A 12,223-nucleotide genomic window follows, 5' to 3' on the forward strand; every position below is an offset into this window, starting at 1 on the left:
CACTTACTCTGCATCATACTCTGTCTTACGTGTAATGCATATCACATAACGCACAAGATGAGTGTAATGAACTGAAAAGTGAATGTTTACAAAATTTTTTTAAAAAATTAAAAATAGTTAACTGCCCTTCCTAACAGTAACACACAAAAATGGGAAAGTATAACAGAAAAAAACCCCACTTCTATATAATACAAAAGGTCAGCAAAAATGGAAATGAGGTGAGTGCCTACCACCACTCATGCCTTTTCTCTTCCATCCCACACACCTCTTCCTTTTGGGACTGCAAGGTTTATGGGCCACCTCTCCCGTTTTCCCACCTATCCATACAGCCTCTCACAGGCCAAAGTCCTAGATACTAAGAAAACAAATTTTGCTGCATTATAGAGTCACACTGTGAGCATTTTAAGGATAATTAATATTGTACATATTGAAATTATTCCACCACCACAACCTTTTGCTCAATAAAAATTAACTGTCATAATTTATGCTTAGTTCGGTAGTTACAAAAAGCTACATTTTCCTCAATGATTGCACGCAATTATTTATAGGAAAAAAGATGACTAGCGAGGCAAATTTCTGAAAATTGCACGAATTTTTCACTATTTCTCACACAGAACTGTATTTTGCATGTAATTTGCCTGCTGCTGCCATCTCATTTCCTTAGGATCTTGAGGCTACTACTTCACCTGTGAATTGTGCAAAACTAGATCTCAAACCGAGGAGATGCAGAGCACATGCTGGCAGGATCTCAGAAGTTAGGAAAATCCTGTCTAGACTGGGCTGCCTTGCCAGCACCATCTGCAGGGCTCTGTGCGGATGGAGCAGCACAGTCCCCACAGGGCATTTCGCAGGTGAGCTGTGCCAGAGCTCACCGGGATGGCAGGAACAGCCAGGCTGCCACTTCACACCCTCTTAAGGTGGGAAGCGAGGGCAGGTTCCTGATAGGCGTCATTATTTGGAAGCTCTGGGGCATCATACGTTTTCCTGCACAGCAACCTGCAGGTAACTCAGTGACACTAACCTGATTCTAGTCCAGCTGCTGACAGTTCTTACAAAGAAAATGTATTTGCCCTGAACTCCTAATTACTATAAAATTACATGTCTTTATTTTTTTCAGAACGAAGGCCTTTCATTGCCTTTTGCATCACCATTCAAATTCAGGAATAAAACGCACACATTGAGCCATGATGCATTCTTGACTGCAATATCTCAGCAGCTTACAACGTTTGATCTAAACACACTAAACACCTGAAAAACATCATTGCTCATGATGGAATAGCTCCATCTTCTGGAGTAAGTGTTATTTTCTTGACAACCACCTTTGTATTTCCAACATGGATTTATTGGTAAAAATTTCTATTTCGAAACTTGACTTGAATATTTTTACTGATACGGAAAGTGAATCTTGGGTAGAAAATGGGAGGAATTTAGGATAATAACGTGATTTCTGATAAACTTCAGGGAACAGTCATTATTTTCTAATGACACTGAAAACACGTCTGTTGTACAGCACACCATATTAAACACTGATCTTATTTAAGAAATAGCTGTGATCTGATTTTGAGAACAAGAATTTAATGTCTGTTTAAGACAAAACACTCAACACACACATACTTTATTCCTGATTTAGGGTACTTTAAGCTTCACGTTAAAAGTCTGTGGTTTTACAAAAGTGTGTTTGTAATTAAACACTGTCCTAAACAGGGAGTGATTAAAGCCTGAAGTTCTGAACTACAGAGAAGGGGCTACAAGTGATCCTTATTGCTATTTATCAAAAAAATAAAATGTATGTTTAAATGAAGTATTTGAAATTAAGCACATGATGCATTTTAGGCACGTAATTAGTAATGATGATTCCCACGTGTGAAATTTAATTTATGGTCAAGTCAGGTGTTCAACCAGAGAGGCCAGGACAAAACCATGATTACAGTTTCCAATTTCATCACTTTTACGTATCATGGGCACACTCTATGGCTGTTGCTTGAAAAAAACAAGTGTTAATGAACTAAGTTCTTATGTACTTACTCACAAAGGGAAAAGAGCATTGAAGCAGTTAGTTATCTACTGACTGGTGCTGCGTAGTATTTCTTGATTTCACAGGAAGGGTAGAGCCACCAGAAAAAAAATGAAAAATTAGACATGTACATCTCCATCTACTTTTGAAATAGTGGCAAATCTAAAGTTAATACATACTCACGGACACACAAGAATAGCAGAAATTTAAATAAACTTGCTTAACAAAACAAAGCAACTGAAGCTTTATTTCTCTATATAGAAAGAGGTGTCCTTTTGTGCATTCTTTTAAGTTAAGGAAACTGAAAAAGCCATGCAGCCCTTGCAAGAAATAAATCCTAAGGTGGTAATATATATACACAGAAAATTTCCCCTTCAGTAGATGATTCCTCTCAACAGATGCTTAATGTCATTTAGGAGAGCCAAACTTATGACTGCTTTATAGTAGAATATTCTACTACATTTTTTTCAGTACAATAGCAAAACCATTGCATGAACCACCATATTGCTCACATCAGTTAAACAAGAGCAAGTAACAAAACTTAAGCAGCTAAACGTATATCTGGAAATCAGACTCCTTATGCAAAGTAAGCACAATGAAAGGACATAGAACAAATGAAAGGACTTTTCTTCAAAAAAATTATCTTTCAACTTCCTGCAACTTCACGTCTCATATGGCTTTTGAATGGAGGCATTAAGTTAAAATAATTTTCCCACCCATAGTCAAGTATTGACTGTATTTAAATACAGCAACGCAAGGACAAACAAAAGTTAAAAATTTAGCATACCATATTACTTTATGTAATACAGCATTAAAATCCCTTTTTCTAAGGCTACAAAGGACAGATTTACAGTAATATGAGGTACCGGCATTTATGGTCAGAAAAGTAAAAGAGGAAAAGAATTATATAGCATTGTCATCAGACATTTCTTTTCTCTTTTTCTTTTTTTCCTTTTGTTTTTTTTGAGGGTTTTTTGGTTTTGGTTTTGTTTTTTACAAAATACATGTCTTGATGACCACATGCTTTAAGCTTATATTCTTTTTTTTTTTTATATATATATATATATATATATATTTTATTTGTAGGGGCAATTGAGAGAGAGTCACAAATAAGGAAAGGACACTAAGGTTTTAATAAGGGCAACAAAAAAATGTTTTCACCAGAATAGATTCACATTACAGTACACCAATATTGACAGCATTCTCTTTTGTCTATTTTTGGTACATAAGATGGAATCTCTCTACATAACCTTATAAGGCTTCAGTAACTAAAAAGTAAAAAACCTATTAGTTTACAATTTATTTAAAAATTCTGAAAGATACAGCAAGTTCTAAACTTTAGTAGTGCTACCCATACACAACCATCCGGTTTAGGAACCCATTAAGAGAGCCTCCTTTCAAGGGAACTTCCAACAGCAGAGTTGTGCAATATGGATGTCTCTAACTACAAGGCGGGGTGGGGGGTGGGGGGGAATTACACATGGCACATTCTCATTCATATTTTGCAATGTAAAAAGTTACAAACATACCTAATCAAATAAATAATAAAAAAAAGAATCTGAAATGTGTTTGTTATGTATCCTAAAACCACTACGCAGAATAATGGAAACTTTCACTCACAGACTATTTACATGGTAATACCCAGGTGAGGGTACACACTGCTACAAAACTCATAAAACAAAAGGTAAACTTGAAATGTTTTCCATAGTAAAGGTCTAGCAGCATGACTATATCTAATGCTGTTTGTTTTCTTGACGGTTTTTGGAAGTTTGTTTTAATCTATGTCTTCATCCAGTTCATAATTGTCTTTATCATAAATATCTTTTACTAAAAGAACCCGTACGAGCATATTTTCCAAGGTGTTGCGGTCCAGTGAAGTGGCAGTGTACCAGATGGGACTCTCCGCGGAGACCGAGCACTCTGGTTGCAGATAGAACATGTCCGTCCTCTGGTTCAGATTCTGTGGGCTACAAGGGGGGAAAACACGGGGGGGTTAGAAAAACAGCCTCACAGGACAAAACAGAACCTTAGCACTTCTGGCATCCTCTGTAAACAAAACTCTAACCTACTTAGGCAAGTTACAAAAAGAAGATTAATGGGGGAAACGCTGTCTTGTTCACAGAAGGAGCCGCGCCGGGTCTGGCCAAGCCTGGCCAGTCCCGCGTCCTCAGAGCAGCCAAAAGCAGATGCCTGGGACTGAGCAAGCATACAGGAGACCACAGACTCTTCCAGCTTTCAAAAATTTGCAGCTCCAGGACTTGCTATACCAGAAAGTACCTTCTATCTATTTAGGAACCCCTGATTAACGCATTTGCAAAAAGGCCCAACACTGACACCAGTAACTGCTTGCACCACAGCCGAATGCAGCTATATCTGAATATAGAGTCTGGGTTCCCTTGAAAGTCAAGGATGGTAGTTCTGAGATATGCACAGAAATACAACAAACTAGAATTCCTCCTCTTTTATTTAAAGGGTTGGTCACTGTAAGTCTTAAAATCCTTCAATTCCTGACCTGCTATACTTTGGAGTTCATATACACACTTAATCCAGCTCAGACATATCCTCTAAGCCACTAGAGAAGACCCCTCAAGGAAATTCTAGCATTTTGTCTATTTAGGCAAGTCTCAGAAAGTAATTTTCAATTCTGCATGCACAAGTGCTCACTCATGCTCCCTCCTTCAAAAATACTGCAGACTTCAGAGGTCAATGGCATTTCATGTTTGTTTGGTAAAAGTAATAATTTTTATCAGCTCATCTTCCCAAACTAGCTGATGACGTTTCAGCTGTTGCTCTGCACCTGCTAGGGTGAATGTTGGCTTGTTCTACTCTCACATAAATCAGATTAAGAGTCAGATAAGAAGCCAAAATATGACAGTTTAAAATACTCTAACAATTTAAATATTTTAACACCCTCCCTACTTTTTTGACAAGCCAGTATTTTTATAGGAGCAAGCAATGATATAGTGCTCGTAGCTGTGAATGAGAGCATCCTTAAACTTCAGCTGCAACTGTCCACTGATTGCCAGGTGTATTTCAAACAGCTGGCATTACCTTAAATTTGGCAATAGCTTTTAAAGTGTTAAATACTTTATTAAAATAAAGACATGAGGTGTATGTTATTAGAAGTAGAAACAGGAGAAGCAGTCTGCTGTTCTAGTCAGCAATGGTGACCAATATCTGTAAGACAGCAGGACTTGAAACCACACCATAAACAATGCTCCAAATGGGTTTAAGTGCATTCTTTTCCCCAAAGTTGAGATGTTTCTAAAGAAAAATAAATTATTTGTTCTCTCCCCGCTACTGGCTGTGTAACTCAGTTAAAAAAAATCCAGCTTCAACTTTTAATGATATGCCCTCTCCAAACCATGACAGTGGATAGTATGAAGGCAAAGAACCCCCCGTGCAACAATCAGAATTAACAACACATGTTGGGTCTCATACTTAATTTGATTTACTGTCTTGTATATACAATGTGATTTTATATCTTTGGTATCACTTGCCTATATTTCACTCAGAGTTACATAAAATCTCCATTAAAATCAGTCACTTGAATGGCTGTTCTAATTAAAGTATTTCCCATGAAATCCTGCTTTCAAATACTTCCAAAACACTTAGCTGCTGAATTGTTTTCGTTGGGGTTTTGGTTTTTGGGTTTTTTTTTTTTTTTGGCGGGGGGAAGAGTTGCTTAAGCTTTTCTTTTTAATGTATTAATTTCTGTGCAGATTGGAAGGAAACAAGCTATTTCTAAATGCTGGGTTACTGTCAGTAGTATTTTTTTCTACTACAAAATATTTTAAACACGCTTTCAAACTAGGTATCTCAAAAGCATCTACATTTCAAATTCCTGGTAACTTAACATTAAGCAAATCCATTGTCTCAATCCAATTCTTACTGAAGAGACAGGGACCTCACAAATGAAACCCTCAGCAGCAAAACCTACCAGATCCCTTGCTGGTAATTCTCCACAGAGATACCTGGTGTTTTCTGGTAAGAAAATTGAATCATACTGTCGTTCCTGGATGGAGTCCTTGACAATTAACACTGAAGTACTCTGCTGCTCGCACACTTTCTGTGCGTCTTGTCCAGATACAGAACTAGAGATTTCAATGCTTTCATTTAGCTCTTTTTCAGACAAGCTCAATCCATTCCCTTTGCTTGAGCATATTTCATATTGCATCAAAACATTTCCCTTTTGTACCTGGTCTACTCTAGACCACTTCTGTATTACCCCGTATCATACGTACCTTTTAGAGAGATAGCACTCAAACATTTTCACAGGGCATCGAGCTGGATCAGACGTGTTTTCAATTTGTTCAAATACTGGTTCATCATCTTCATGTTTCCTTTTTCCAGTAGTGATTTTATCTTTAAGAAGAAAATCAACAACATCTAAGCCATAATTTGAAGTTACTTTACATCTTTTAGTAAACACCCCCGGAGTGGGCAGCCCACCAAGCACTGCAATGCAGTCACCACAGCTATGCATATCTGCAAACTGGAAAAGCAACCTACAGCCACAACCAAGTCGCAGCATTTAGCATGGAGACCAGTGGGCTCAAAGGCATCATTTAACGCAGAGACCCTGCAGTCTCCATGGACCGCACACTCTGATTAAAGATCTGTGAGCCGAGAGCTGCTAAACTTTATGCAAAGGCAGACCTCCGGCTCCTGGCAAGGTGCCCAGATAACCCTCAGAGGAGCACAACGTGGATGCTCCTGCAAGACTTATTTTGGAACTGCCATAGTACCTTCACTATCAGCTCTGCACAGGGAAGACACTTGGTATCGAAGACAAGCTTTGCTTTCCATTGTTAGAGGATTTTTTTTCCACTGTCTAAAAACAGTGCCAAAAGAAAGTCTTAAGTGCTGCTCCACTGTTTTCAGGCCAAAATATTTAGTGTTGAAGTAGAACAGAGTATTCAGAAGAGCAACCGGTGAATGCGATCCTAGCTGTTTAATCCTCCAAAGGTAATCTTCTTCAACTCGAGAGAATATTGATCCTTCAGAAAAAGAATATTAGAGAAAATACAATGCATTAGTCCATAAACTGTCCAGGTGCAGAAGAATCAAGTTTCTGTTTACTGTAAAATTTAACAAAATACTCATGACAGATGCCTCTAATAAGCATTTTTAATTATATGTCCACACCCCCAAACCCACCTCTTAAAGACACAGACACAGTTTCAGGAAGAGACAATCAATGGGAAATATCAGTATAGGCAATGTCACACAGAACACACTTCTGTTTAATTACAACAGCATTGCTTACATGCAGCTCCCTCATGTTATTACATAAAAACAAATGTTCAAGGGGCTAATCTTAATCCCTTCACAAAAAGCGTATTTTGAGTTCATTTTATTCTGCTCAGGCAAGGCCTCCAAACAGCTACACCTTCTTCTTTCTTAGTGCTAATGGATACCTCACTTGGAAAGCACTCCTGGACCGTATCAGGGTATGAGGACTCTATACAGAGGCTCTCCAGAGCTATACAGAGAAAAAGCCAATATCAAGAAAAGAGAAGAAAGGGGCTGGTAAGGAGAAACACTCAAGAGAGGATTGTGAGAAATATGGAAGAACCGTGGATTCCACAGTTCAGCACTAACATTGATCTGCTGGGGAAAATTCCTGTTTTCTCCATGAACTGATGACCCTCCTGAGCAGAAGGCCCATAGTGGAGAGTCCTCCTAATCCGGCTGAGAAAGAGTAAAATACGTAGCTCATTAGCCCCACTCACACATAGCCCAATGCCTGCCTCCTTGCCATCTGGGAAAAAAATGGGGAAAGAAAGAAATTCAGCTCAGGTACAGGTTGAGGAGCAGCTGCTTATTCTAACTTTCTTGCCTAAAAAAGGATAGTCAATTTAAGATTAACAGGTGGTGGCAAAATCAACTCTTGCAGCATGGATTACCAAGAAACAAGACCATATGAGCAGGTACAGTCTTAATTTAACTCTTAGATGAGATCTTTATGATTTTTAATCAATTACTAACTATCGCAATGCATAAAATGTTTGTACATATCTACAAGCTTAAGAATAAAGAACTATTAAGAGATTAAAACCATACGTAGCCAAAATGAAAATTACCATCTGGAAGTATGCTTGGTTGCCAACTTCTAAGGATTTTATTTAATTCCTGTTCAAACGTCTGGTAGGTTGGATCAATAAATATGTTGTCTTTTCGATTACTTCCATATAAATACTACAGAAAAGAGAAAGACAGACAATATTTACAATTCCAGATTAGAACAAATCCTGTGCTACAGGGTTCTTTTTCAGTACAATGCTTGTACTTTTATAAAAAAAACAGTATCTAAAAATAAAGCAATGTCACTTTTCCAATATTTAGCAGTTAAAAGTTACCTCCAATATAACATGTGTTGTAAATTTCTAACTGGATATGAATCATAGATTAATTACAACTCTTAACATTTTTCTCTAAAATTTCTTGTGTGCAGCATTGTATTAGTGAATGGGGAGTGATAAAAAGAAAAACCATCTGATTTATCTTTTCCCCCACATAGGTCTTCAAAGAAAAAAACCCCATGTAGCAAGAACCTGCCATTTTAAATGTGAACTCTGGACACTGACAAAAGCATCTTCACCACAGAAGCGGGAACAAAAAAAACCCCATATATTTGTGGTAATGATATGCAGCAGTGCAAGAAAAATGACAGGATGGTGCAAGGCGCCTGCCTATTCTGCAATCTAATTATCTTAACCCTCTTCACCTTACAGACAGAAACTCTTTTGAACCTTTACCAAGAATTAATGGCTGAGGGCTATACTAGTATTTGACATTATCCTCTCTGGAGACATTTCTAAGAAACAGAGGATTGGCTTCTTAAATTTTCCACTTCAGTGTTATCTTTGTGTGAACAAGCCTGTTGTTAGTGAATACAATAAAAGTGACAGACACAAAAAAATGTACTCGCTTCTGGAAATAGCATCTATTTCTGTACACATACTTGAAATAACATTAAACACAGCACTCATTTATACTAGGTGGTTCAGCATATCTTGACTTCCTTATCTTTGCACTTAGTTTTATAATACGGAAAAATGAATGAATACACTTCCTAGAAGTCTCCAACACAACATCTTAATTTAGATAACTATTTTATATGATATGTTTAACTAATTCTTCGAAGCACAATATTCCCCAAAATGTGCTTGTTTCTACATATATCAGTTTTGATTTTATAAAGCACTTGTAAACCAGACAATACAGCTTACTATAAGCTTCTGTCCTGGTTTCGGCTGGGATAGAGTTAATTTTCTTCCTAGTAGCAGGCATAGTGCTGTGTTTTGGATTTAGTAGGAGAAGAATGTTGATAACACACTGATGTTTTTAGTTGTTGCTGAGTACTGCTTATGCTAGTCAAGGACTTTTCAGCTTCCCATGCTCTGCCAGGTGCACAAGAAACTGGGAGGGGGCACAGCCAGAATAGTTGATCCAAGCTGACCAAAGGGCTATTCCATACCATATGACACCATGCTCAGTATATAAACTGGGGGGGGTTGGCCGGGGAGCAGCGACCGCTGCTTGGGAACTGTCTGGGTATCGGTCGGCGGGTGGTGAGCAATTGCATTGTGCATCACTTGCTTTGTATATTATTGTTGTTATTATCATTATTATATTGTTATTATCATCATTACTATTTTATTTCAATTATTAAACTGTTCTTATCTCAACCCAGGAGTGTTTCTCACTCTTACTCCTCCGATTCTCTCCCCCATCCCATCGGGGTAGGGGGAGTGAGCGAGCGGCTGCGTGGTGCTGAGTTGCTGGCCGGGGCTAAACCACGACAGCTTCACAGGGTTTGTCCCTCTGTTCCTTGGCACATTTTTCCTCCATGAATTTTCTTTTTCTCTGGTTTGCATTAAACACTCACACTGAATGCTATCAGCGAAACTGAAATCGAACTGAAAACTGGTTCAAAAGCAATTCCCACACAAGCCTGTGAGAACTCAACTAAAAATATTTCTGTTTCATGGTTCAGAGTAAGAGTTTAGCTAAACCCTGACATCCCCAGTAGAAAACTGTGAAGCACCCCGTACCATTAGCACCTCAGGGTCTACAGCAGAAGAATGATGCCGTGTTGCAGTCTCCCCTGCCTCACAATACCCAAGGTACTTCTGCAAACCTTTATTTCCACACCATAACGCTGTGCTCTGCTACTCTACAAACTCTAGATAGGGCAGGATTAGCATCAGCAGTTTCCACCTGAGATGAGCTCTACCGAAACCGCAGAGAACGGGAAGGAGCCCGACATTACCTGAGTCCCACAGTGGACGACAAGCTGAATCATTGCCCACAGCACCTTCAGACAAACATCTGCCAAGCTCCATCAGCCTGAATTTTGCCCAAACAACTCCATTATTACATGTGAAAAAAACCAAACCAACCAACCAACCAACCAAATCCCCAATCCATACTGGGACAAAGAATGAAGGCCACGATGCAGCAGGGGAGTGAGGCATGCTAACATCTTCTTCTAGGTGAACCCTTTCCACTAGATGTCCACCTGACCATGCAACAACCTTTACTTTTAAGTGTGGTATTTTTCAGGACCAGTACTTCAGTGTTATCAAAACCATTATCGAACCATTTCTGGCTGGAAGCAGAACAATTTCAGCTGCAAATGAACCTAAACTGAGAAAATGTACTGGTTTGACTCTGGGACTAGTTTGCTGGAACACATTTTCCAAGTGCTTCCTTTAAGAAAAACAGTTATTTTACAAAGTCAAAAAAACAACTTAAGATTTGAAGACTCCTGAGCACTTCCCCTGTGCTCAAACCATATTACACCCAGGAGGAAAAGCTCCAACCTGAGCCCATACATCACCACATTGAGTGCAGTAATTCTAGTGGAGGGCGAAAGTGCTCTTTTTCTAACCTATGGCTTCTGCATTTTCTTCCTTTGAAGAGAAACTTACTCTAAGTTAGCAAAATATTGCTGATCTTTGGCACAGCTTTATCCTTAAATAGCATCATTTAATCTCCTCTGAGCCCCTTCTGAGTTAAACAGAGACAATATCTTTTACACAGTAGCAGACAATTTATTCTCTTTCATGTACACACATCAGGGTTGTCAGATGGAAAGGATTAAGAAAATACTGGAGGCCAATGGAGTTCTGTTGCACATTGTGACAACTACATTGCATTTGGTGTGCCACTAACTTGTTTAAAGCCGTTTCCTTCAGAATGGTAACACATACCCATATACGTTCAATTTGCCATTAGCACACAGACATTGGCTGCAGCCCTTGACAGCTCACATGCTTACATGTTTCTGTCCCTCGCTTGCTGTCTGCCTTTGTGAAATGCAAACTCTTCAGAACAAGGCACATCTTCCTACCAGTCTGAATAGCCGTGGCACCATTGGGCCAATGAAATGGGGCTGTTAACATCACCTGAATCAGATACTGGACACTAAGGATAAGCAATAATTAGAGTAACATGACCACAAGTTGTTCCTCTAACATTCTAGCATTGTGTATGTGTATTAGGCCTCATGATAATTATGTTGTGCCACACAAACTTTGGTTCTGATGAGCTAAAAAAAACCCAAACTAAACCCAAATAATGTTTTACACACAACTAGCTTCACAGTAGACAAGATAGACAATGTCAAAGGCACAATGAGAAAGATGAAAAGAGAAAAGATATTAGTTGAGTTCCATTTTATAAACACATAGCTCACTATGTACTGTTTATCAGCTTAATGAGTATCTTCAATTCAACAGAAAGATACAGAGAGACAGTAGATCATGCAAGCGAAAAGAAAAGCAGAAAGCTAGTGACTTTGAAACATGCTTTGTAGCAATACTGACTAAAATGCCAAACAATGAATGCTCGCTTCTCAAATTTCAACCATGAGGGAAAGATATCAACTAACTGCTTAATTTTGCATACTCTCAATACAGAAAAATTAGTGGAGTACTATTTATTTTAAGATTTTGATTAGAAGATTTTGTTATTTGATTCAAGTCCATCTTAAGTATAAAAAAAAGTTTAAGCAGGATTGCAAAGCCTGTGAACAGCTTGCTTTTCACATCATATGCATTTTTTTATTGCCTTTTAACTTGAATGAAATTTTCTGTGTTCTCAGCTCTGAACACGGCTTATTTTGTCTATGATTTGCCTTATACACCAAAATTTAAGACATCCTCTGCTTAAAAGATAAGCTGTGGAATAGCTTTTCTA

General features: G+C 38.4%; 1 protein-coding gene across 1 annotated transcript in view; it reads right to left on the minus strand.

Annotated features, from left to right (window-relative positions):
- Nucleotides 1-3,788: 3,788 nt before the first annotated feature.
- The window catches only part of ZMYM2 (zinc finger MYM-type containing 2), a 75,624-nt gene continuing 67,189 nt past the window's right edge, over nt 3,789-12,223 (minus strand). Inside the window, exons 20-23 of the mRNA XM_075728080.1 lie at nt 8,101-8,215; nt 6,763-7,014; nt 6,259-6,379; nt 3,789-3,981 (exon numbers count right to left, since the gene is read on the minus strand). Coding sequence (XP_075584195.1) covers nt 3,789-3,981; nt 6,259-6,379; nt 6,763-7,014; nt 8,101-8,215 — 681 coding nt within the window. The remainder of the gene's footprint in view (nt 3,982-6,258; nt 6,380-6,762; nt 7,015-8,100; nt 8,216-12,223) is intronic.

This window comes from Pelecanus crispus, chromosome 1, assembly GCF_030463565.1.
Source record: "Pelecanus crispus isolate bPelCri1 chromosome 1, bPelCri1.pri, whole genome shotgun sequence".
NCBI classification, from domain to species: Eukaryota; Metazoa; Chordata; class Aves; order Pelecaniformes; family Pelecanidae; genus Pelecanus; species Pelecanus crispus.